Here is a 27,458-nt window from a genome sequence, read left to right on the forward strand (position 1 = left end):
AAATATCACGATTATCTATGGATGACAGTATATGGATGATTTTTGTTTTTCTGATTGATAGTTTGCTTTTTCGATTTTTCTGGAATGACTATGTATTTACTCATGTAATTAAAAGTTTAAAAGCAGTTTTTCTCATACAGCATCTTTGATGTCAGATATTTGTTTCTAGTCCATTTCCCTGGGTCAGGCCAGGTTTATAATAATTTCTTACCTTCTTTCTGCTACGTGGGCACTCCTCAATTCTATCACTGAGAAGTCACAATAAGTTTTGTATATACAAATCCTTGTATGTCCCCCTCTAGTCAATGACTTCAGATATCTTTGAGGATTAAGTTCAAACTTCTAGCATTTTGTGACAAGTCCTTCGTCTTATCTCTCTCATCTCATTTTCCATTTTCCCACTCTTTGCTTGCATTTATTTTTCTTTTTTTTTAATTTTTTAACTATTTATTTATGATAGTCACAGAGAGAGAGAGAGGCAGAGACATAGGCAGAGGGAGAAGCAGGCTCCATGCACTGGGAGCCCGACGTGGGATTCGATCCCGGGTCTCCAGGATCGCGCCCTGGGCCAAAGGCAGGTGCTAAACCGCTGCGCCACCCAGGGATCCCCTGCATTTATTTTTCAAAGTTAACAGTAGCTTCTAGACTTTGCAAAGGTTTCCTTCCCCTTTCTTTTGTTAATTCCTACTCATCCTTTAAATCAGTTTAAGAATCATTCTATCTAGGAGATCTTCATTGCAACCCACTCCAATTTAGATACCCCTCTCTATTGCTATTGCATCCTCTATACCTCTCAGTGTTATCACACTGTATTAATGAGGTTCATCTTTTCCTAATTTGTTGGCTATTTAATTTTTTCTTCTGTGAATTATTCATATCCCTTGTTCATTTTTCTGTTGAATTGTACTTTTCTTACTGACTTGTAGTAATTCTTTAAAAATTTTTTTAAAATTAATCTCTGTACCCAACATGGAACTCAAACTCATGACCCCAAGATCAAGAGTCACATACTCCACCAACCTCATAATGCATGAGGGTGATTTACAAGCTCAAGCTTGCGTCCGAGTACACCGGACACAGAGGAGCAGGGACTTGGACCCCAAGCTCAGTCACTCATCAGGAAATACATCCTTATGGATTTGGAGAGAACTGAGAGACATTATCACCAATGGTCCTATTATTATGTGAAGGATTCTTCCCTGAGATTCTTCCCCTGTTTCAACTGACCCTGAAGCACTGTGAACTCTTTGGAAGAGAAATGTCAAGGAAATAAATGTTATACATTGCTAATTATAAATGCACTTGCAATATGGTGTAATAGAAGTATTTTTATCTGTTTTTTTGCTATTTATTATCCTTTCCTGCTTTTCAGGTTGAGAAGACATTATACATGTTCATAAGTGTTTTTCTTTCCTTCTGATATATAATTCTTTCTTTGTTCCCATCGAAAGCACTCTTTAAGAATAAGGCAAAAGTTAATTAAACTATTCTTAAAATGTCAAAAAAAAAAAAAAAAAAAAAAAGACAAGTCATAGGTCTTGAAGGCAGGCTGGCCCCGATTTGTAGTAATTCTATTCATGCAGCAGTATCTTATCTGTCTATTCCTAGGTTTTGGAGGTTTTTGTGGGTTTTTTTGTTTTTGTTATACTTACTTTTAATTTTTGTATGTAATAAAATATATCAAATGCTTAAAAATTGTTTTGTTTTTATTTTTTTATTTTTATTTTTTAAAGAATTTATTTATTTATTCATGAGAGACACAGAGAGGCAGAGGGAGAAGCAGGCTCCATGCAAGGAGCCCGACGTGGGACTCGATCCCGGGACTCCGGGATCACACCCTGGGCTGAAGGCAGGCGCTAAACCGCTGAGCCACCCAGGGATCCCAAAAATTGTTTTGTTTTTAAGTCATCACCTAGACTCTCTCATTACTTAAGCCTCTCTATCCTGGGGTGCCTGGCTGGCTCAGTTGGTGGGAGCATGTGACTTTTTATCTTGGGGTAGTGAGTTTGAGCCCCAAGTTGGGCACAGAGATTACATTTTAAAACAAAACAAAGACTTTATCCTAAAAATACAACTTTACTTGCTAATGTATTTAATATTTTTGTTTTTTATACTTCTTTGAATTTACTTTTGAATAAGCATTGCTCATATGATTAGTCTCTTCATAAATATGATTTTCTATAGTTGAAAATTTAGTGAATAAATTTATTGAACTCCCACTGAAGGTGCTGGCACTCTGTCAGCTCCAGGGGGATACACAGTGGTGAACAAAAAGATCCTACCTTAATAGAGCTCCCATTGTAGAGGTGGCAGGCAATGAACAAGTAAACAAAGAATCCAAATAACTACTTTTAATGACCATGAAGGAAAAACATTGGGGTGTGGGGGGCTACCTCTTGGAGAGGTCACTGAAGATCTTAACATAAGTAGGCAGAAGTTGTGTACGTTAAACAGTTCCCTTGAATAATCTCCCATAATTTACTCAACCATTCTCTAGTGTTGGGCTTTAGATTTCTTCCACATTTACCGTTATACTAATAAATAATGGTGTTAAGAATAACTTCCTCTGTATTATTTCCATGGAATAGTTTCCTAGAAATGTGATTACTGGATAGGAACAGAGTATTTTTATGCAGACTGCCAAGATGCTTTCAAGAGGGAATTCCAATACACTCATCAATGAGTAAGCTAAATACTGCTCTGAGATTTAAGAGTGGAAAAGTTAATAGTCCAAAACGCACTTCTGGGCTCAGCAGAAGGAAAAGCTAAATGAGCTGACCCGGGTTCACTAAAGTGAGGGGCGGTAGGGTAAGGAAGAGGGAAAGCTTCTAAACCTATTTCTGCCACCCTGTGACCTTCACAGGTTATAGCTCCTCTCTGAGCCGTAACTTTCCTCAATTTCGATAGGCTTGGCTCAGGCTTTATTTTTAACGTTTTCACACCAAACATCACCTAGACTCTCCAGGGTGAAGACAGCACCTCGGGGAATCGTTGAAGTCAGCAAGGCTGAATCAGCATTCGCTGCGAAACGCCAACTAATCACTCGCGGGCACTTCCGGCGGCCGGGACAAAGGGTTTGAAGTCTCAGGGACCGCACTTCCGGGTAATTAAAGCTGCGCATTAGATGCCTGCGTCCTCGAGCCACACCAAGGGATTCCGGCGCCGCGACTGCGCCTGCTCCCTGAAGTCGCGAGGAGGGGCGGGGCGGTGAATGGGGAGGGCCGGGACCCTGACTTGTCTCGCGGTTATTGGGCGAGCGTGAGCGCGCGAGCCTCGGGGGTGGTGCGGGGCGGAGCTTAGTCCGAGTGGGCGCCGTAGCTTTCAGTAGTGCCGCGGCGCTCGCGGGGCAGAGGTCGTCTCAGGTGAGGTGGTCGCCCCGGAAGTGGCTGTGGCTGTGGCCCTTGGGTGTTGTAAGGATCCTGCGGCAGAGCAGTTGTGAAGGGGGTGGGGGGCGGCATCACTCCTCTTCCTCCACCTTCCCTGCAGCAGCCATGGCGAAAGGCAGAGTCGCTGAACGATCGCAGACCGGGGCACTCCACACGACCGCTGTGGGGGACAGGGCAGCGGCGACGCCAGGTCTCACGACGCCGGGCAACGGAGGCCACCTGAAGGGTGAGTAGAACCGGAACCAGAGCTGGGCTGGCCCAGACGCAGGAGTGTGCCGTCGTGGCTTCGGGGTGGAAAGGACCTCAGTTGGTCCCGGGGATTTGCGAGGGAAAAGGGCCCTGCTGGCGCCCAGGGGCGCGGGAGCAGGGAGGGTGGGGGACCTGGGCTTGGGCTGCCGCCCACCACAAGGCCGGACACCGAGGAGGTGCGTCGTAAATGCTGTTGTAGTTGAATTCGATAAGACAACTAATGACGCTGGCTTGTTTTGAAGTTCAAGGAGGATGTAAGGTTGACAGTATTGAAGCTGGACACAACTGAAACTTCAGCACTTATGCTCTCTTTTTATCGATGAGGAAACTGAGGCCCAGAGTGGCTATGAAATTGCATAAAGTCACAAAGCCAGATTGATTAGTCAAGTAGTTAAGAGCAGGGATTTAACTATATACAGGTGCCACTTACAAGTGGCAGGAACACTTGTGTGTGAGTTCCTGCTCTACCACTTATGACTTTGGACTTGTTATCTTTCAAAACACAGTGGCTAAACTGTACAGGGGGGATGACAGAGATGATAGTAATAATAGTATTTGCTTAGTTTGCCATAAGATTACATAAAATAATTGATGTAAAGCACTTATTGTAATGGCTTTTGTGAAGAGGCTAAATAAATATTAGCAATTACTATTTAACTGAGATCGCTCATTCTCAAGCTTTTTATGTTACACCATTCTGCCATTTCTCAGGACTTTAAAATACTATTTTAAGAAGAAAGCATACCTAGGGGCACCTGGCTGGCTCAGTCCGTAGAGCATGCAACTCTTAATCTCAGGGTTGTGAGTTCAAGCCCCACATTGGGTGTGAAGCCTACTTAAAGTTCAAAATGAAATAAAAGTGTGCAAGGGATAAAATAAATGTATTAAAAAAAAGAAGAGGGGATCCCTGGGTGGCTCAGCGGTTGAGCGCCTGCCTTCCACCCAGGGCGCGATCCTGGAGTCCCAGGATCGAGTCCCACGTCGGGTTCCCAGCTTGGAGCCTGCTTTTCCCTCTGCCTGTGTCTCTGCCTCTCTCTCTCTCTCTCTGTGTGTGTCTCTCATGAATAAATAAATAAAACCTTTTAAAAAAATAATAAAGAAAGCATACCTAGAAACTAAATACTTTTATTCCATCTTGTGATAGAGTTTTTAGTTGCTTTTCAACAGTTGAAACTGTTGATTGATTGTTGAAACTGATTGAACTTTTTAAATCTTTTTAAACATTTTGTGTATTTATTAATGAGAGAGACATAGGCAGAGAGAGAAGCAGGTTCCCCATGGGGGAGCCTGATGCAGGACTCGATCCCAGGACCCGGAGGGGGGGGGACCACGCCTTGAGCCAAAGGTAGATGCGTAACCACTGAGCCACCTAGGTGCCCTTAAATGCTTTTTACAAAGCCCATAAACTTGAAGAGATCCTAACGAATGGCCATTAAGTTGTCTGCAGCTTATACTAATGTGTTCTACCACCAGTAATGGGTAAGCAGAGGATCTTTTAAGATTGTCTAATGTTGTTAGACAATCTTAAAAGATCCTCTGTATAGTCAACAAAGTACTACACACTTAAAAATATCTATTATATATGAAGATGATATGTTTAACATTCAGCTGAAACTTAAAGTATATTAAATTTTTTAAAGAGTATCCTGTAGAAAATGGTATTTTATTTTCAAATAATTTCGAATGCTTCCAGTCTTTTTAAGCTTTATGTATTTGAGTATTTCTCCATCTTATAGACAGTAGGGCCAAGTAACTTCAAAAATCCAAAAATTAATTGTCAAAGTATAAATCCACTCTAAATTAAAGGAACATTGTTTGAAGATGCTGCTATGGAGAGTGACAATAATCCAAGGGTTTCCAGATAAACTATTTTCCAAACAATTTCCCTAAAGATTGTCATTTGGTTCTGGTAGCAGTCACTTGTTCATTACTGATTTTTGTTATTGTTTTAACCTATAAAAATAAAACCATGAAACCCCCAAAGTGCTTTTATCTGAGAGAATGTAGCTGGAAGGGGCAGAGGGAGAGGGAGAAAGTCTCAAGCAGACTCCACGGAGAGCCTGACCTGGGGCTCGATCTCAAGACCTGAGATCACAACCTGAGCCAAAACCAAGAGTCTGATGCTCAGCTGACTGTGCCACCCAAGTATCCCTAAACACAATTATTTTTATGATGCTGTCAAATGACCTTTTTTTGAAGAAAATTATCTGTGGGATGCCTGGGTGGTTCAGAGGTTTAGTGCCGCCTTCAGCCCAGGGCGTGATCCTGGAGACCTGAGATCGAGTCCCATGTCGGGCTCCCTGCATGGAGCCTGCTTCTCCCTCTGCCTGTGTCTCTGCCTCTCTCTGTGTGTCTCTCATGAATAAATAAGTAAAATCTTTTTTTTTTTTTTAAAAAAAAAAAAGCAAGATAGAGATGTAAAGGCATGCCTTCCTGGAGCAGTAGGATTTGGATTGCTAGAGAGAAGGTAAGGGGATTTTGGCTGGGTGAAACATTAAGCTGAAAGTTTAGTGCGAATCTTTATGTCAGTAAAGAGGTTAATTTGTCAGGAGGATTTCTGTTTCTGTAGATGAGGTTTGGCCATGATCAAAATGGTGTTGGTACAGAGGGATTTATGTGCTATATAGAGAACTTTTTTTTATCCATCCTGTTAATTAGTGATTCCAGTGTTTTCTTTTAACAAAAAGAAACTGCCTATCTGTCTCTCTTTAATTAGTATTAGGATTCTTTTTCTGGGCAAAAGATTTTGTAGATCCCTTACATGATAGGGTTTGGTTACTTGCAGTAATCAGGTAGTGATGTGATGTCATTAGTGACTACTTAGCAACCAATTTTCCAGATTATGATAAACAATTTTTGTTAATTGCAAGCGGTATTTAAGTTGGCATTCAAAAAAAATTACAGGTTTTGGAGGAGAGATAAAAATTTAGTTAACTCTTGGGACACCTGGGTGGCTCAGCAGTTGAGCGTCTGCCTTTGGCTCAGGGTATGATCTCGGGATTCTGGGATCAAGTCTCATATCAGGTTCCCTGCAGGGAGCCCGCTTCTGCCTCTGCCTATGCCTAAATAAAATATTTTTTTAAAAGTAGGTGTCTAAAGTTGAATAAGAATGAAGGTGTAAGAATTTTGAGGCTGGGTGGATCATTTAAATGGATGATGAATCTTTTAGGATTATGAAGACGTTCACTATAAGCTTGAGTCTTCAGTGGTTGGAGGGGGGAAGCATGTGAAAGTGGTTAGATGAGAGTGAGGGTGTATTAATTGAATGGCAGCACAGTTCTAGGGCATAGTCTTAAAGAATGAGCCTTTATACAAAATTGGCGGTGGTGTTTCTTCTACCTACAAACATGCTTTCTCTGTGTGGGTTCTTAATAGTTAATTAGTTGTATTTTTATAGTTATCTTAGCTGTTTGAATTTATACTTGATACTGCTACCATTCTTTATTTTTAATAATAAAAAAATAATTCTAAAGCCCATGTCAGCCTCCCTGAATGGAGCCTGCTTCTCCCTCTGCCTGTGTCTCTGACTCTCTCTCTCTCTCTGTTGTCTCTCATGAATAAATAAATAAAATCCCTAAAAAAGAAAAAGAAAAAAAAAGAAAACACTTAATGTTGAGAACTAGTAGACCTGATGACCAGTAAGAGTCATTCCTAAGATCTTGCAGATTTAGGAAGATTTTGCTTTTCCAAAGGTTTTGATGGGATCCCTGGTTGGCTCAGTGGTTTGGCGCCTGCCTTTGGTCCAGGGCGCAATCCTGGAGTCCCAGGATCAAGTCCCACGTCGGGCTCCTGGCATGGAACCTGCTTCTCCCTCCTCCTGTGTCTCTGCCTCTCTCTCTATGTCTATCATAAATAAATAAATTAATTTTAATTTTTTTTTTATTTATTTATGATAGTCACACACAGAGAGAGAGGCAGAGACACAGGTAGAGGGAGAAGCAGGCTCCATGCACTGGGAGCCCGACGTGGGACCAGGTCTCCAGGATCGCGCCCTGGGCCAAAGGCAGGCGCCAAACCACTGCGCCACCCAGGGATCCCCAAATTAATTAATTTTTTTTTTTTAATTTTTTTTTAATTTTTTTATTTATTTATGATAGTCACAGAGAGAGAGAGAGGCAGAGATACAGGCGGAGGGAGAAGCAGGCTCCATGCACCGGGAGCCTGATGTGGGATTCGATCCCGGGTCTCCAGGATCGCGCCCTGGGCCAAAGGCAGGCGCCAAACCACTGTGCCACCCAGGGATCCCCAAATTAATTAATTTTAAAAAAGGTTTTGATAATAAGAATATTAAGAGAAATAGAGAGCTGCTCTAGGGCCATTAAGGTTACGATTTTTTATTTTTTTTTTTTTATTTTTTTTTTTTATTTTTTTTTTATTTATTTTTTTTTTTTTTAAGGTTACGATTTTTTAGAAAGGATATGTGCCTATTAGGAGTTAGAGAAAAGGTGGTCTTTAGAGGAAGAATTGAAGACACAGGGTAAACGGAGAAGAGACAATTCTTGTAGCAAAATCTGAAAGGAAGTGGGTTGGCATTTAATGTAAAGTTAAAGGGCAAGAGAAGATAATTTGGGGAATAGATCTTTTTTTAATTATTTTATTTATTTTATTATTATTATTTTTTATTTATGATAGTCACACAGAGAGAGAGAGAGAGAGAGAGGCAGAGACACAGGCAGAGGGAGAAGCAGGCTCCATGCACTGGGAGCCCGACGCGGGATTTGATCCCGGATCTCCAGGATCGCGCCCTGGGCCAAAGGCAGGTGCTAAACCGCTGTGCCACCCAGGGATCCCTGGGAATAGATCTTGATAGAGATTTGGGAGCTCACTAAAGTGAGGAGGCAGTGTCATTGTTTGAGAATAGCTGAAGACAGAGTTAAAGGCTTGAAGAGACTTGAAATAGCCCTTTGGGAGAGTGCTATGAAAGGATTATTGTTTGCCAGTGATAACTGTAATGAAGATAGAAAAGCATGTGAACTTGTAAGCTAAGAACATAATCTTGACTTTCTCTAACAGTACCTTTGGCCTGGGAGGAGTTGGAGAGCAGAAATGGGATAATTCAGGTTGGGAATTACTATGATGGAAGATGTGAAGGTTAATGAATGTATAAAGTACTGTAGTGGGTAGCTCTAAATGCTAAGTGACATATGTCTATGCAACCAGGAGGAGGCACGTTAGAAATATGTATGCTATACATTTAGATGTAGAATTATCATTGAAACAAGGTTTTCAACTTTCATCTGTTTAGAACTCTAATTCAATTACATGCTGGTCTCTTACCTTAATAGAATTATACTAAAAAATTGTTGACTCATGAAGCTAACAACCCCTAGTTACCAGTAAGTGTGAAAGAAAGGAGAGCTTCAGTATTTAATGTCACTTTGTTTATTGCATTCTTATCAGTTGTTTTCTGTATTACTCTTGAACACAATGCTTGAAAAAGTTTGCCTAATTTTTTTTTTTTTTAAGATTTTATTTATTTATTCATGAGAGACACAGAGAGGCAGAGACGCAGGCAGAGGGAGAAGCAGGCTCCATGGAGGGAGCCTGACATGGGACTCGACCCCAGGTCCCCGGGATCAGGCCCTGGACTGAAGGCGGTGCTAAACCGCTGAGCCACTGGGGCTGCCCAAAGTTTGCCTAATTTTAAAGAGTACAGAAAATAGGTAGCAAATTACACCTGGTGGTTAACTTTATTCAAATGTCTACATATTTCATCATCCAATTGTAAGACAGCAAGTGGCAGTCACAGAAATGTGTACTCAAGGAACACTCAGGGTGGTGTTCTGTAGTCTAGTTAAATGTTGCCTAACACCTTTCTTCCCTGTGACCACTTAGGGCTGGTAAATTAATAATGGGAAGAAAAATATTATAGTTTAATTTTAGAGCTAGCATGCTAAATGTCTTATTTAATTTTTTTTAAAGTTTTTATTTAGAAAGGGCTCATACAACCCAATCAAGAGTTGCATGTTCTACCAACTGAGCCAGTCAGGTGCCCCTAATTTCTAGTTTAAGAGAACATATAACCTGTTGAAATATATGTAGGGGCAGCCTGGGTGGCTCAGTGGTTTAGCGCCGCCTTCAGCCCAGGGCATGATCCTGGAGTCTTGGGATCGAGTCCCACGTCAGGCTCCCTGCATGGAGCCTGCTTCTCCCTCTGTCTGTGTCTCTGCCTCTCTCTCTCTGTGTGTCTCTCATGAATAAATAAATAAAATCTTAAAAAAGTAAATAAGTAAAAATAAAAATATATTTAGCTGCAGTTTGAGTTAAGAAGACTGTAAACTCTTCTTGTCTTTCAGTATTCAACCAAATTTCTACCTGCTCAGTGAATCGGGACTCCATTACTCTAGTCCAATAATCTTGTTTTTCTATATACTCAAAACCCCTTTGTGCCATTCTTTGGGAATCTAGCTAATGATGGTATCAGCTTTTTAAAAGCAGAGATTGAGCAAAACATTTTGTACCTTATGATATACAGCAGATAGTCCTAAACAACTCTTTATTTGAATGCATACTTTGTAGAGTAAAAATCCTAAAGAAAAGTACCAAGAAAGGGGTAGAGTGGTGATGGGGGAAAATCAGCCATTTATTCTTAGCAGTAGGGGATCCCTGAATGGCTCAGCGGTTTAGCCCCTGCCTTCGGCCCAGTGCTTGATCCTGGAGACCTGGGATCAAGTCCCACATGGGGCTTCCTGCGGGGAGCCTGCTTCTCCCTCTGCCTCTTTCTCTCTCTCTCTGTGTCTCTCATCAATAAATGGAATCTTTAAAAAAAATACGTTCTTATCAGTAATTCTTGTGTCCACAAACATGTACCAATGAAAAAAAAGCAGCGGTTTTGAAGAGTTTAAAAGATGCTCATATTATTAAATTATTTGTACCCGTCCTTTTTGTACTCTGGACTTGATTCAAGCAGGGAAGTAAGGGAAAAGTGAAAGCTGGGCAAGTTAATTCCTGGTAGATTTAAAAGGAGCATGCCTTTAAGAAGTCACAGCCTCTGGAGAAATAGTACAGACTATATAGTTGTGTTATCATGTCTTTGCTTTAATGGCAGCCCATAGAAAACTATGCCCAAAACTTCAATGTGTATATTCTACTCTTATTCCTTTTCTAGTAGATAACTTCTTTACTTAATAAAGTAGGAAGAGACATTTTAGCTTTGTGAGAAGTTTGTATTCAATAGATTTTCTTTTTTTTTTTTTTAAGATTTTATTTATTCATGAGAGACACACATAGAGAGAGAGTGAGTCAAAGACACAGGCAGAGGGAGAAGCAGGGTCCATGCAGGGAGCCCGACGTTGGACTCGATCCTGGGACTCCAGGATCACGCCCTGGGCCGAAGGCAGGCGCTAAACTGCTGAGACACCAGGGATTCCCTATTTCAGTAGATTTTCTATTGAGAGCTTTAGTTTTAGTGCACACTGATATTTTTGTAACTTTTGGCTGATTACTTTTTAGGGTGAATAGATATCATAACTAGGGCAAAGATATAGACAATTAGGCATTTGTTGTCATGAGATTCTGCAGAGACCTTTTCATATTTGACCCACCTCAGATGTTTAAGGTCTTTATTTAACTTTCTGTGCTGCAAAAAGGCATATATATAAATTACACATTAGTGTGTATATATATAAATTATACATCAGTGGGTTAATGAACTAGAGTATTCAGTGGTAGGCATGCCTAGTTTGTTACTCCATTGAAGGCACCCTTTTTTTTTTTTTAATTTTTTTTTTTTATTCATGAGAGACAGAGAGAGGCAGAGACACAGGTAGAGGGAGAAGCAGGCTCCACACAGGGAGCCTGATGTGGGACTCGATCCCGGGTCTCCAGGATCACGCCCTGGGCCGAAGGCAGACGCTAAACCGCTGAGCCACTCGGGCTGCCCAGAATCTGCACTTCTAACAAGCTCCCTGGTGATGCTGATTCGTGTAGTTCATAAAATATACCTTAAGTAGCGCAGAGCTAGATGGTTTCTCTTGCTTCATATTCAAATTGAATTAAGCAAAATCTTACTAATTCAGTTGTAAAATCTATAAAACTACCACAATGAGACAAGGGATAAAATGAAATTTATCTTTTAATTAGTTTAGGCATTTTGGTTGAAAGCGGAAATAAGTTTAAACCAGCACCAATAAAAAAAGAGAATATAGAAAAAAGAGTCTGAGACAATCTCACTGGCATTTATGAGCAAGAAATGAAATATAGTCAGGCTTCAAGGGAAGTGAAGTGCGAAAGTTAGAAATCAACTTGTAAAGTTAGCTATACGTCCCATTTTGGCTCTCTGGATTTTTGTTTCAACTTCCTCTCTTACAGTATCTGGTGCATGTCTTTGGCTTTGCCGTGTTGTTATCTGTGGCCTTCACTGCTTGACCTTTCAGCCTCAAGACATACCATCTCTTGACAACATCTCTTTGTTTTAGTTCAAATTTTCTTTCTTTCCTTTTTTTTAAGCTTTTATTTATTTATTCATGAGAGACACACACATAGAGAGGGAGAGAGACAGAGACACAGGCAGAGGGAGAAGCAGGCTCCATGCAGGGAGCCTGATGTGGGACTCGATCCCAGGACTCCAGGATCACGCCGTGGGCCAAAGGCAGGTGCTAAACCGCTGAGCCACCCAGGGATTCCTAGTTCAAATTTTCTTTTCAAGAGAAAATTTGGTCAGCCAATGATGAATTGTTTCTACTTGACTCAAGTGTCCCAACCTTGAGCAAGTTAGTCTTCTATGTTTGGGAGAGTAGAGTGTTGGAGTCACACTGTAATAGGGCCAGTGAGATTAGCCCCTTGCAGGGAAGGGGGGACCATGGGAAAGTTTCCCAGAGAAGGAAGGTATTAGTAGAATAGGCAATGACACCTGTCTAATAACACCTTTATAAATGATTGTGGAGAAGGATTTGCCAAATTAATGGAGTACGGGCATCTGATTAGGATACTCCATAAAAGTGTGTATAGTAGTTACATAGACAGTAGTTAGGGGACAAGCATAGTGGTAGATCCATCAGTTTAGTTAGATCCATCAGTTTATTTCTCAGAGAACTAAAAATAGTCCTTATTATAGCATACACATATTTTAATCCTCTGAGTGTTATCAGTATATACAGGGGATAATGGCAAATGTAGGCAATAAAAGTTGAGCCACTCATTTCTACCTTTCCCCCAGTGAGCACAACTAAGATATCTTAACCTCCCCACTTTTGACCTGTTCCTGGTGAAAATACCCGTGCTCATTATTCTGCTTGCTGTCTCCTAGATCTCATTCCTTACGTTTATTTTGCATATAATTTTTTAGATAACATTAAGATTACTTTGTGAGGGAATGTAAACAAATTCTGCCATTTTTGGAGTCTCAGAGAGCCACCCAAAACACTTAAGACTCAACTATATTCTGAAGCCCTCAGTGTAAAAAGAAAGCATAACATTAGTTATACTTTAGTTATTAGTTGATCTTTGGGTTTTTATGACAGTTGAAGTAATTGCGAAGTTACCTCATTTTTCCTAAGAGGCCATTCTGTCTATGCTGTCAACATCCAATATAGATAAACAAATTGCAAAGTTAGTGATAGTATTTATAGAGCAGTGCTACTTTTCCTCTTTGGCTTAACAACAAAGCAATGCTACAAATTCTGTTGTTCTATTTTTTCATGCTTCTGAAACAGATGTATCCCCCAAAAGTAAAATGCCTGGTTAATAAATGTCAACTATAATAGTTAAAATTTTTATGTTACAACAGTGTTTTGGGCAAAAGTATAAACAATTTTTTGAGGAGGAAAGCCTTTAAGTAAATTACTTGCTGACTCAGAATACGGTCTTTTTAAAATATTTATCTTAATAATAGCCTTTTTTTTCTCCCTTTCAGAAAAAGCCTGTGCAGAAGCTGGGTCAGCAAGAATGTCACTTCTTATATTGGTGTCCATTTTCTTATCTGCAGCTTTTGTTATGTTTTTGGTCTATAAAAATTTTCCTCAACTTAGTGAGTAAGTATACAGAAAGTAAAAAATGCCTAGATATTTATAGATAAAAATGGATTAAAAGTAAAACTAATTTTAAGCAATGGAACTGTCATGGTGATTGTATATCAGGTTTCATGGTTTATAGCAAGTCCATATTGACGCTGTTATTTAAACACTCCTTTCCAAATATGCCTCTTGATTTTCTTTGCAGTATTTTCCTAGCACTGCTCCTCTAGTTAAAGCCTCATCTTTCTAAAGGCTTTCCAAATTTAAAAATATATATAACCACACTAAGAAATAGTTTTTATATCATAATCCAGCATGTGCGTGCCTGTTGCCTTTCCTCTGCTCACTTACATACATCTCTACATATAAAATTAGGTTAAAGCTTCATGAAACAGATTGTGGTCTCTGATATTTTCTATGTATTTTTTAAGGCCAGTAGTGATGAAGCAAACTTACTTTAAAATTCATGAAAGATAGTGACTTGTGGTTTGAAAAACACTGAGCTCTTCTTCTCTGCCTTCCCTTGCTTGATAGGTTAATATTAGTATGATTGAATTTTAGATCTTTTCTGGTTTTGATCGAGGAGGTGGACATAAGGAGCTGAGATAGGGCCAGAAGATGTAGGTTAAGGTTGTCCTTGCTCCCGGTTTGCTCTGAGAATAACAATATGACTTGCATATAAGTATGTTCTTATGGACCTGTTATTTCTGCTTATTTCTGTGTGTGTGTGTGTGTGTGCATGCATACAAGTGTGCACACCTCTATAGTTTTTAGTTTGTAAATGAGAAAGCACATTTTAGTTTACCTGCTGTTTTTATAGAATTTAGGCAGCAGCCATTCTGCAAGATCAGTTAAATTTTATCATGTAAACAAATGGGCACGATGTGTATTAAACACAAAGGTAATTATTTGAAGCTTTTATAAACAAGAAATCATTCAGTTCTAAATAAGGCACCAAATATAAAGTAAAATTAATAGAAAAAGAAAAATGTTTTAAGTTTATATCTGAGCTTTGAGCTGGGATATTACAGAAAGATATGAACTGTAAATCCACCAAAAATTTTACTTAATTTTAGTTGTAATTAATTATTGACTCTAGGTTATCATGAGGATTACCCAAAATGATGTTAAATGTTTTAAATATGCTAATATTAGTAGTACACTTCTTAATTCAAAATTTATACCAGGGTGGAGCAAATGCTTTTAACCTAATTTAGTTTGGATCATACTGAACTTTCATATATTGATTACAAGTCTTATGAAATTATATTAAACCATTCTAAAGAAATAATTTATAGACTCTTAAAAGTTAAGAATTTATGGTTAATAATATATTACAGATCAAGGCATCAAATCATTTTGGATAAAACTTCATGTTTTGAACTTTGATTTTGATATTAATTATCTTGGCAAATTTCTGCTTTAAAATTTTTCACTTTAATTTTATTTCTTTAGAGAAGAAAGAGTGAATATGAAGGTTCCCAGAGATATGGATGATGCCAAGGCTCTAGGAAAAGTTTTATCCAAATATAAGGACACCTTTTATGTACAAGTACTTGTAGCTTATTTTGCTACATATATTTTGTATCCTTTTAACTGAAAAGAAAACATTTTCTAGTTTTATTCAAGAAGTTTTAAAAGTTCTGTTTAGTTATGCATAGCTATTTTTTCTTTTAAAAATCGTTTATGCAGTGTGATATTAAATAAAATATCAAAAAATTAAAATGGAAAAAATTCTCACTTTAAATCTATCTCTTCAACTTGGTTATTATTTCTGAATATTTATTACCAATTCTTTTGTATTCTGCTTATTTCACTTATCATAAACATTTTCCTTTCCTCTGTATTATTCAAGATAATTATTTATGATTGTATTAGTTAATTGATTATTTTGATTTAGTTTATTTTGAGTTAATATTGTCACCACAGTATAATTCAAAAAAATATTCCCTTAGGTTTGAAGATATAATTTTTATTTACTTTTTTGCTTTTCTACATGTCATGTTATGAATCTTTTTGTTCGTGACTTTTTCTTCCATTTAATGGTTTCTTTGTAAAAAGATCTTGAGAGGATAATTGGTCAATTCAAAGGATATGAATTTTTGAAATAATTATTGGTATGTATTTCTTCATTTTATAGAAATGGGATACCTGGGTGGTTCAGTGGTTGAGCGTCTGCCTTTGGCTCAGGATGTGGTCCCTCAGTCCCCGGATCTGGTCCCATATCCAGGTCCCCTCAAGGAGCTTACTTCTCCCTTTGTGTCTCTGCCTTTCTTTGTGTCTCTAATGAATAAATAAATAAAATCTTAAAAAAAAAAAGAGAAATGTATGTTGTGTTAACCAGTCAGGAAAATAGCTTTATTTTTCCTATGTATTTTCAAATGGCTTTAGCTACTGGTGATTAATCTTTGAATTTATGGACTTTGACTTTAATCTGATTTTTTTTGTAACTTTTTTTTTTAATTCAACTTATTTTCAAATATTCTCAGTTAATGAAAGACATTATCTCTTGATTTTGTAAAGGTAATCGTTAACCTTTCTAAACCACCATTTTTATTAAAGATTTATTTATTTATTTGAGAGAGAGAGTGGGCTCATGAGCAAGGGAACCACAAGCAGAGAGGCAGAGGTAGAGAATCTTAAGCAATTCCCTGCTGAGCACAAAGCCAGGCACAGGGCTTGATCTCATGACCCTGAGATCATGACCTGAGCTGAAATCAAGAGTTGGAGGCTTAACTGACTAATCCTCCCAGGCACCCTGCCAGCCAGCATTTATATTTAAAAATTAATTTACTTTGTTAATTCTCTCAAACAATTTTTTTTCTTTTTTCTCTCAAACTATTTCTATTCTGGCTTCCTCTTTTGTTTCTTGAATTGCTTTTGGTTATTGGACTTCTCAATTACGTTTTCTCCTAAAATTCCATAGCATTTTCTTTTCTTGGATTTAGATTAGATTAGATGTTATATACTTAACACGTATATATTTCTCTACTTGTCTCCTTATACAAATGTTTTGAGTAAGCACCCTGGACCAATTATTCCTTGCATAAGCAGTTTGTTAAAAGTACATTTACAGAAACTTTTGCTGATGATACAAACATTACTCCTTTATCCACCTACTGGGAATACATTTTTATTTAGGTAGTGTGGTGTATATAGGCACTTTGTCATTATTTATTATGAGAAAAATTAAAATTTAGAGAAAATTTAGAGAATTATTATGCACTTATTTTTCAACAAGTTATTTGACAACTAGTAATTTAGTAGTATATCAACTTCTTTAAGAAATTCATAATTGTTATCTTTCCTACTAATTCTATTTTAGAATCTATGAGGGAAAACCATAGTATTAGACTTACAGGTTATTTTGCCTTTATGCAGTGTAACCACAAATTAAAATATTTTTCCTAAGGAAGATAAAAACTTGGTTCATTTTTTTCATTTGGCTTTTATAAGGTTTTTGTGAACAAGACATATAGTTTCTGTTACTTTGGAAAGTCATCTTGTTTTGCCCTATTTTGCCTCTCAATTTTGGGAGGGATACTGGGTGAGACTCCAGGGGATGCCTACCCATAAGGCCAATCAGCATAAATGGATCTTGACCATCTATGGGGTAATAATCTTATAGCCTAGTTATCTTAATATCCATATGAAAATTAGTAGAAATGAATAAACTACCCTGTAGAAAGTAAATTGAAAGGATAAGAATGGCTTTATTAGGGATGCCTGGGTGGCTCAGCGGTTGGGTTCCTGCCTTCACCTCAGGGCGTGATCCTGGAGTCCCAGGATTGAGTCCTGCATCGGGCTCCCTGCATGGAGCCTGCTTCTCCCTCTGCCTATGTCTCTGCCTCTCTCTCTCTCTCTCACATGAATAAATAAATAAAATCTTTTTTAAAAAGGCTTTATTATTATAAAATACATTTGGTTTTAAATTTTAAATATTGGTTAATATTGTTAATTCATGTTTTATTGCATATTGTTACTGTTACCTTGGTAAGTAATTATAATGATTTTGCATTTCATTTTAGATTTCATAATATATTTTGTCAAATCCATGTTGTCTTATAATTTTCTCTTTTCACTTTTGAATCTTTAGCTCTATATTTAAAAGGTACTTTTTTAAACTCGGTGATCCAAAGAGAAGGACATTATCTTAGGGCATTTAACTATATAGAGCTAATTAATAGAAATATAATGTGAGTTACATGTAATTTAAAAATTTTCAAGTTGGTGCATTAGAAAAAGTAAGAAAAACACCTGAATCAATTTATTTATTTATGGGAGGGACAGATGGAGAGAGAGAGAAAGAATCTTAAGCAGGCTCCATGCCCATGCAGGGCCCTGAGATCATGACCTGAGTTGGACACTTAGCTGACTAAGTCACCCAGGCACTCCATCTGAAATCAATTTAAATAATACATTTTACTTGAACCAATATATCAAAATATTACCATTTCAACATGTAATCAACACAAAAATTGAGATATTTTACATCCTTTTTTTTTATACCAAGTCTTTGAAATGTATGTATTTTCTACCCCGAGCACATCTTAATTCAGACTAATAAGCACATTTCAGTGTCTTTATAGCTACATGTAGATAGTGGCCACCATATTCAGCAGTACAGCACTAGTATTAATTCTTTGGTATTATCTAACTTCAAACTTGTGACTATAAATGACTTTCTCATCATAATTATTTTATTCATTTATTTAACCAGTTTTTATTATATTCTTATATAATGAACGTATTTTATATGATTATATATTTTATGTTTATAATTACATAATTATTATATGTTAAGTACAAATCTAGTATTTTGAGCATTCAGAAGTGGAACAACTACTAGAGCAATGGGGAATTAGGGATAGAGATGGGGCACTGTCTCATTCTAGTCGGAGCATGTCTAGAGCAGACCTTGCAAGCACAGGGCATGCATGGTTAAGTGATGAGGCATCCAGTTTACTTGGAGTTTAGGATATAAGAAGGAGGATAGAGAAATAAGTTTAGGAAGATAGGCTAGTCCCTGTGCTCAGTCTGTAGAGGATTTTGAGTACCAGGCTAAGGAATTTAGAATATTCAGTTGGTATTTAGTAGTCATTGAGAACTTCTGAGCTGTGGATGTCACTAAAAGTCTCACCATCATCTCTTTTTTGTTTCCTTAAGGCTAAAATCTTTGGGTAACTTAAAAAGTTTTTTAGGGACACCTGGGTGGCTCAGTGGTTGAACGTCTGCCTTTGGCTCAGGGCGTGATCCCAGGTCTGGGGCTCAAGTCCTGCATCAGGCTCCCTGTGAGGAGCCTGTTTCTCCCTCAGCCTATGTCTCTGCCTCTCTCTCTGTGTGTGTCTCATGAATAAATAAATAAAATCTGTAAAAGAATAAAAAGAATAATCCATGGTAAATCTAAACTCTGGAGTGGATTCTGTAGCTATTAGAAGAATGAAAAATGTCTCTCTATGCTGTTAAGGCATTGTTCCCTCCAGGATATGTTGTTAAAAGAGCAAGGTGCAGAATAGTAAGTCAGTATGCCATGTTTTATCTAAGAAGGGGAGGATATGAGTAAACACATACACATGCCAATATTTTGTTACATTTTTCTTGAAAAGAAAGGATGTCTTTAAAAGCCAGTAACAGTGCTTACCTATGGGGAGAGAGATGATACAGGGATGGAGGTGAATCTTCTCTAGATGTACTTTATCGTGTAGATTTGACTTCAGAACCGGGTGAATATTTTACATAATTTTAAAACCATTAAGTCAGAATGGAAAAAATCATTACTTTTGGCCAGGAGGAGCCATCAGTAGAGTGGCAGGTGGGTAAGTCAGGTTGTATGGGGGACAAGGAGAGAATCTTCTGTGAGGAAATGAAGATGAGACAATAGCTGGATAGAATACCTTGGTCAAGAAAAGCCTAAATTTTCTTTAGTTCGTAGGCATCTGAGCAATTTTCTACAGAAGGGAGCCTGTGGCAGAGCAAGAAGCTGAAGACAAAACAAGCCAGGAAGAAGAAAGGAGTCTGAGATGAAAACATGAATAAAATGGGCACTAGAGGAAAAAAAGAGTGGGAGAATGAGTGAGTGAAGATAGAAATTTTAGAGGAAGGGTAGATGTAGGGGGAATTTCACTCACTCTAACTTGTAAGCAAATCATGTTAGAGGTTCTATAACGGGGTCAGGGCTCCACACCAAAATGGGGAACAAGAGGCAAGTAGTAAGCATAATTCTGTTTTAAAAATAAGGTTTGAGAGACACCTGGGTGGCTCAGTGGTTGAGCATCTGCCTTTGGCTCAGGGCGTGATCCCAGAGTCCCCTGATTGAGTTCCGCATCAGGCTTCCTGTGTGGAACCTGCTTCTCCCTCTTGCCTATGTCTCTGCCTCTCTCTGTGTCTCTCATGAATAAATAAATTTTAAAAATCTTTTTAAAAATCATAAGGTTTGAGATTTTTTACTATTTTTTAAAAATATTTTACTTATTTATTCATAAGAGACAGGGAGAAGCAGGCTTCATGCAGGGAGCCCAATGTGGGACTTGATCCCAGGAGCTGAAGGCAGATGCTCAACTGCTGAGCCACCCAGGTGTCCCAAAATTTTCACTGTATTTTATAACCCCTATCCGTTTTTGAGTGAATTGAGGTAAATGTTTATGTTAAATTAGAAACCAGTAATTATCATATCCTATATGTACCTAAATATTTGCAGAAATCACATTTCCTGAACACATTAAGGAGTAAATGCAAAAAAAAAAAAAAAAAAAAAAGGAGTAAATGCAATACATTAGAGATGCATATTTACAAGATTACTGAAGATCTTCGTTTTTGTTTTTGTTTTGTTCATTTCTTTTGCCAAAGTGCCCAGTTCTTTATCTGGTACATGTTGGGTATTTGTCTTGTTTTTTCTTTTAGTAACACATTCTTACTAGCATTGTATTTATGGTAATGCTGGCAACTGGTCAGTGTAGAGTTAAACTGAGTTGTAGGTTTTTAAACTTTTAGATATTTTACTTTTATTAATACTGAGAAATGGATGTAATCTTAGTAATATAACTTCTATGTTGATACTTTTTTTTCTGAAATGTTTGATTTGTCTTTTAGAATTTCCATTTTATTATGTTTTAATCCTTAACTTAGAAGTTAACAGCTTGCAAACATTTGCTATTCCAGGCTCTATATTTCTCAGTATACTTTCAGGGTTTCTTTATCCCTTTCCGCTAGCCTTATTTCTTGTTTGTTTGGTAAGTATATAAAACAAATTTGGGAGACTAGGGAAAAAGCTTTTGATAGAAGGATGGCATCTAGTCCTACCAGTCTATGTAAGCATAAACTTATTAGTTTTAAGAGGTGATTAATGTTAAAGTAATATCTTTTAAGTTCTCCCATAAGCAGATGTTATAGTTTGGGTTTTTTCCTAGAGCAGGGGCATTGCAGACTTAATTGCATTTATATACTCTGTTTTAGCCTTTCCTTCCTATTGTATTTTGTAATTCAGATAGTCTGAGAGTGTTGATGGGCACGCATTAAGTCCAGGGCTGGGGGTAGTATTTTCAAACACAGCAATTGAAAAAAGAATTGACTCTTTAAATTTTATTCTTAGGTTAGGTGCTATCCTTATCTGAGTTTAATCACAAGTGCCAGTTAGTTTTAGCTGGTCTCATTTCAATCATAATTTGATCTGAGAAAGATTTAGATCAAATGGGTTCTTACTCTCTGCACAAAAGATGTCATGCAGAATATCTTCTCCTAACCCCAAAAGTATACTAGTTGAGCTTTTCGTTAAGTGAGTAGTATATCCATGTGACTAAGGTGGAAAAGTATACAATGCTTATGGTTTCTTGTTATTTCCTAGTGTTCTGGACTTGGTGCCTCATTCTGCTATATGCTCTCCTATTTAGTTGGGAGGCCAGTTGTATACAAATACCTAACAGAGAAAGCAGTAAAATGGTCACAACAGGTAAACATGTATTTTTAAATTATTTAATGTAATTCTTTGGCTAATTGGGAGGTCAGTGTATAGTCCCTATGTGAATTAACCCAGACTCAGGGTTTTAATAAAAATGGTCTTTTGACCTAAGTAAATTAAAGTAGTGGGCAAATAATGAATGTTAATCATTTCAAATATGAAGTTTCTGTACTATACAGTAGTTTTACTTCTTCATTACTAATAAATTCAATCAGAGCAGAAAACATGTCTGTGAAGACATTCACATATTTGGACACCTGTTTTGTGTTGATGTAGCCCACTGTAGTGGGTCACTGAAAAACTATCAACCAACTCCTTAAAGACATTTCATCAGTAGAAATGGCTGTTCTCTTCATTCAGGATCTCTACAAAGACCAGAGAAAGGTCTACAAAGAAAGGTCTAATACAGTGTTGCTAAGAAAATCTAGTTTTATAAAGAATTAAAAGAAACAGCCTGTTAAAGCTCAGAGGAATTGTAGAAATCCTTCTGCCTTACCCTTTTGCTTTATAGACTAGTACATGAGAAATTAAGCATTTTGTTATAAATCACCATCATTATTTGTAAAGCAAGATCTAGAAATATAAACTATATTCAGTGCTTTTATTTAATTAACTGGATGAATATCTCCATGATCATTTCTGTTGGATAGATTCTGAACTATCCAGGAATGGGAATTTGAAATAAGTATTTTTATATTAAGCAATTTATTTTCAGTGTTGGCCTTATCTTGATCCTAACTGGTTTCTTTCTTATGACAGGTTGAGCGTCATAGAGAACATCTCATTAACTACATCATATTTTTGAGAATAACACCATTTCTGCCTAATTGGTTTATTAATATTACATCCCCTGTGATAAACGTGCCATTGAAAGTTTTTTTTATTGGCACTTTTCTAGGTAAGGCCTCTGATTCACTCTGGGTTAGAACTCATTGTATACATACCTAACAGTGTCCAGATGGGCTAGATTTCGTGTTCTTTGTACACACTCTAGCACCATATATATAACTCTTGGGCAGAGGGTCTGGCATACATAAGTAGATACTCAGAAATATCTGTTGGATTGTGTTGATTTAATTATTTTTGTGTTGCTTCTTTTAAAGATGAGCACTTTCTATTAGGTATTTTTTTGATTAAAAAAAAGATATTTTTTGATTAAAAAAAAGATATTTTTTTGATCATACAGATTTAAGCAGGATTTTTATTAATTCGTTTCTCTTCCTGGTTGGAGAAAAAAAAAATCAAGGTGCCCTTTTTGAGTAATTTACTCCCTTATTTTTTAATCATGTATTGAAATATTGAACTTTAATTTTCAGGAGAGAGTTGATCTTGTTTTTCTTTTTATTGACATCAGTATTTACTATGGGCATTACCAAAAGTATGAGGGAAGCAAGGATTAATAAAATGTTCTTGCTTTCAAGGAATTGGCACTTAATTTTGAAATTAATTAGTAGACATAAAGATTCATTTATACATTTTGTGAATTCCGATAGTTCTTTAGCAATTATGCATATAGTTCTAGAACTATAGTTCTTTAGTATTATGCATTTCTTTCAAATTTAATTTGAATTGTTTAGATACCAATAAAATGAACAGATTCTTCTCGTACTGAGTATGTGTTAAAGTTTAAGTTCGTATTTATAGGTCTACTTGAAAAGAATAATCAAAATAAATTTTTTTGTTGCTACCTTAAAAAACTCATTGACCAACTTAAAAATCTTAGGGATAATTTTGGATTTTGTAAAATAACATTGCATTCATGGAATCAGAAGAATTTTTGTTCCTATCTCCTTATTTTACAGGTGGAAACCTAGAGATTTAGTTAACTTCAACTTGGGCTGAAGTAATTTTTCAGTTTGTTCTAGTTTTTAAGAAAATGTAGTTGTTCTACCTATGCTGTTTATAAACTGCTCTTACTCATATTTTGAGTTTTTTTCTGAGTATCTCCTACCACTTCATTTTTTTAAAAGTATATTCTGTCTCCAGGATGAATAACAATCTACTCAGTCTTATTTTTGAACATTTAGATTGTTTCCAGATTTTTGTTACTTATAATGGTTTAATGAATAATCTTGACACTAGATCTTTGCTCATATACATTAGCATTTCCTAGAGTTGAAATTGCTGGATCGGGATCCCTGGGTGGCGCAGCGGTTTGGCGCCTGTCTTTGGCCCAGGGCGCGATCCTGGAGACCCGGGATCAAATCCCACGTCGGGCTCCTGGTGCATGGAGCCTGCTTCTCCCTCTGCCTGTGTCTCTGCCTCTCTCTCTCTCTCTCTGTGACTATCATAAAAAAAAAAATTAAAAAAAAAATTGAAATTGCTGGATCAAAGCACATTCCTTTTTTTTAAAAGCTATTGGTAAATGTAAATTATTTTCGGGAAATTTTTCTTGAGTTTCCAGATTCATTCTTCAGAAGTAGTTATGAAAGATTGATTTCTTTATGTGGAAATAAATGTGAGGAACTTTAAACTAGATTACATTTTTCCAAAATGGAGACCAGAAAAAAAAAAAACACAAAATGGAGACCAGTATATTATTCTTACAAGAAATTTTATGCACAGAGACAATTGTAATTTTATTTTTTTTAAATTTTATTTATTTATGATAGTCACAGAGAGAGAGAGAGAGGCAGAGACACAGGCAGAGGGAGAAGCAGGCTCCATGCACCAGGAGCCCGACGTGGGATTTGATCCCGGGTCTCCAGGATCGCGCCCTGGGCCAAAGACAGGCGCCAAACCGCTGCGCCACTCAGGGATCCCGACAATTGTAATTTTTAAAAAATTTAAATACAAATTTACTTGAATCAGGTCAAAGTATTAGATAATGAAGTGTTAGAATAATGTCAGTGCTGTTATGAGTTCTGAATAATTTTGTGAATATAAAGTATATTACAAAATCTTATTTTAAAAAATGATTGTTTATGTTTTTGTTTTAGGTGTTGCACCTCCCTCTTTTGTAGCAATTAAAGCAGGAACAACACTGTACCAGCTTACAACAGCAGGGGAAGCTGTTTCCTGGAACTCAGTATTTGTTCTAATGGTTTTGGCTTTTCTTTCTATCCTGCCAGCCATCTTCCAAAAGAAACTAAAGCAGAAATTTGAGTGAGAAATCATCTGGGTTTTAGTCTTCCTATCATCATCATCATCATCTCAGGATTGGCAGGTTTATGTGTTAAAATCACCTCTTCGGTAGTTGAAACGAGTTTCTTTTTTTTTTTTTGAAACGAGTTTCTAAAATAAAATTTCCTATCACATAGTTAAAATAATGCATGTAAGTGGCAAGGGAGAAAAGAAAGTAAAAATGGAAATTGATATACTTTGAAAAGTACTGTCAGTAGTTATGATAGACATCTTCTAAATTACTACTCCAAGGGTAGCTTTAGATAATTAGCAGCAGTGTAGTAGGAAATTCTTGACCCAAGTAATTCAATTTAATATATTTCATGAGTGGGCTATACATACTTATCCTTGACTTGATAATTTAATGTTTTTTTTTCTTATCCCTTAATAATAACTAAAATAGGGAAAGCAAATACAAAATTCAAAAGCAAAGATTCTAGATTTTTAAAAATAGTATTGCAGTTCTTGCTAATGTTAGTCTTCCTTAAGAGCATAAACTTGAAAACTAAAGCTCAAAAAGAGATTTACATTTTCTTTTTTTAACTTTGATGTAATGGATTTGTTTAGAAGCTGCATGTTGGTGGGTTATTGAATTTAGAAAGGATATCAAGCTATATCTATTTTGTAAATTTTATTTTTGTTTTTCTCTGTTCTAGATTATCATGAGTTAGTCTGAAATTTAAAATTCTGGCCAGTATATTTTCATCTTTTTTCTAGCTTTCACAGTATTTCCACTGTGCATATAAAAATGGCGATTACATGATAATTGTATTATATTGGTGTTGATAATTTATATTCAGATAATATTTTGTTACACAGTTCCCTTTACTATCTCAAAAGGGGATCAGAAAAAGCAAACATTCAAGTATGCAATTTTTAGATGATTAATTATATTACTTTATATTTTGAAACTGAAGCAGTGGCAGCGCAACACTTAAGTGGCTAAATATAGTTTTTTTGTTTCAATAACTGTAAAATTTACCTCATTTATTTATTGGTCTGGTCATTAAAGTATGTATTATGTAATTATCCTTTTTATGCATGATATACTTAGAAGAATGCCTTGTTTCATTTTTATTGATGGCTTTTTTGTTTGGGACTGCTTTTGATTAATGCAGTTATCCAATTTAAGTGTTTTTACTTTTTATAACTCAAAGTAAAAAGAAATTCTCACATGGTAACTACTCTTTAAATGGTCCTGGAAACATTAAACAGCTTTCTGCTGCTTGCTTAATGGTAATACCTTTGATTTCTTGATTCTAGGACATAGCTGATTTATTAGGTAAAGTACTCTGTCAATTTTACCTTCACCCAAGACTGTCATGTTTAAAATACTTTAGCTGTGGGAGAAATCCTTGTCTGTTTTTATTGTGAGAGGAATGGTCATCCTCAAAGCCTGTTTCTACTACATAATGTGGACTAATTATTTTTTCTATCACAGTATTAACAAATGGATTTATTGTAAATACAAAGAAGATATTAATATACTATTCTTATGTCACCTGGCCTTTTGTGTGAAATTATTTATTGTCATTTCTAGCAAGGTTTTTCTTCCTTATTGACCAGAGATTGAATGATAAAGGTTTTTGTTATTTTTACAAATGAACTTAAAACATAAGTCTTTTTGGATAAGGTTCACTAAATATTACTGTATAAAATGTAATTGAGTACATTTTTATCAGACTTTTAAAAATAAAAGTAAGAGCTTGGACTCAGGAGAAGCCTATTTACTCCGGTGTGTATATATTGTATTTACTCTATTCTCAGAGTATTATCCCTATCCTTATCATTGATTGTTTCCCTTTGCTGATTATTTTTTCTGAGTTTCTTATAAAGACTGAGCTGCCACTTAGATGGGGTATAGTTTCTTCTCTTAAGAGAATAATCAGTCTTTTTTCAGATTCATCATCATTGAATGTACCCCAAATGCAGTCAGTGGCCTGTATTCATGGATTTACAGACTTGGCTTGATAACCAGATGTAAATTCAAGCTTCAGCTGCATCTTGAAGACAATTACACAGTAATCCTCACCGGAGAGCAAGTACTTATAGGGAGAGGCAAGCAGGCTAACTATAACTAGGAAGCTGACACACAGAGACTATTCACCTCTTAGTTAATGACCTTTCTCTGGAGTTCTGTTACTTTGAGTATAATATTTCTAAGATACTTAATGAATGCAAATTAAAGTGTAATAAGAATAAATTGTACTGAAAAAACTTAAATGTAGTACTTGGGATTTATTTCATGGAAGTATTTATGCTAAAATAAAACAGCCTTTCATTGAATAAAACTATATTCTCCTAAAATTCTGGTGCACATTTTCACCTCTAAGAATAGAAATTTTCTAAATACCTAATTTTTATACTTGGCTTTTGAGAATCTTAAATCAATTTTTAAATTGTAGTAAGTAGAGATCCCTGGGTGGCTCAGTGGTTTGGCGCCTGCCTTTGGCCCAAGGTGTGATCCTGGAGTCCTGGGATCAAGTCCCACATCGGGCTCCCGGCATGGAGCCTGCTTCTCCTTCCTCCTGTGTCTCTGCCTCTCTCTCTCTCTCTCTCTCTCTCTCTCATGAATAAATAAATAAATAAATAAATCTTTAAAAAAATAAATTGTAGTAAGTAAATACAGATAAATGTTTAAATTTATAGTTCATATGCTGATTTCTCTATAAAAATTCTCCTTGGGTTTTGTTCTGTTTTTTAAGATTTTATTTATTTGAGAGAGCAGGGGGTAGGGGCAGAGGGAAAGGGAGAAGCAGACTCCCCGCTGACCAGGAAGCACAACATGGGACA

At 36.7% G+C, this 27,458-nt stretch overlaps 1 protein-coding gene across 4 annotated transcripts; it reads left to right on the forward strand.

The window, feature by feature from the left end:
* The first annotated feature begins 3,204 nt into the window (after positions 1-3,204).
* On the forward strand, positions 3,205-26,888 carry TMEM41B (transmembrane protein 41B). Of its 4 annotated transcripts, none has more exons than XM_041730284.1 (8): positions 3,205-3,362; positions 3,487-3,612; positions 13,489-13,606; positions 15,044-15,172; positions 20,724-20,817; positions 21,429-21,533; positions 22,302-22,440; positions 24,482-26,888. In XM_041730284.1, the coding sequence occupies exons 2-8, from the start codon at positions 3,492-3,494 to the stop codon at positions 24,649-24,651; spliced, it is 876 nt and encodes a 291-aa protein (XP_041586218.1). In that variant the 5' UTR covers positions 3,205-3,362; positions 3,487-3,491; the 3' UTR covers positions 24,652-26,888. The 4 variants fall into 4 exon arrangements, with proteins under 4 accessions (XP_041586218.1, XP_041586222.1, XP_041586219.1 ...); XM_041730288.1 differs by having other exon boundaries at positions 3,261-3,362; positions 3,490-3,612; XM_041730289.1 differs by lacking the exon at positions 3,205-3,362 and adding an exon at positions 6,041-6,102 and having other exon boundaries at positions 3,474-3,612.
* The last annotated feature ends 570 nt before the right edge of the window (positions 26,889-27,458 follow it).

Source organism: Vulpes lagopus, chromosome 15, assembly GCF_018345385.1.
Source record: "Vulpes lagopus strain Blue_001 chromosome 15, ASM1834538v1, whole genome shotgun sequence".
Classification (NCBI taxonomy): Eukaryota; Metazoa; Chordata; class Mammalia; order Carnivora; family Canidae; genus Vulpes; species Vulpes lagopus.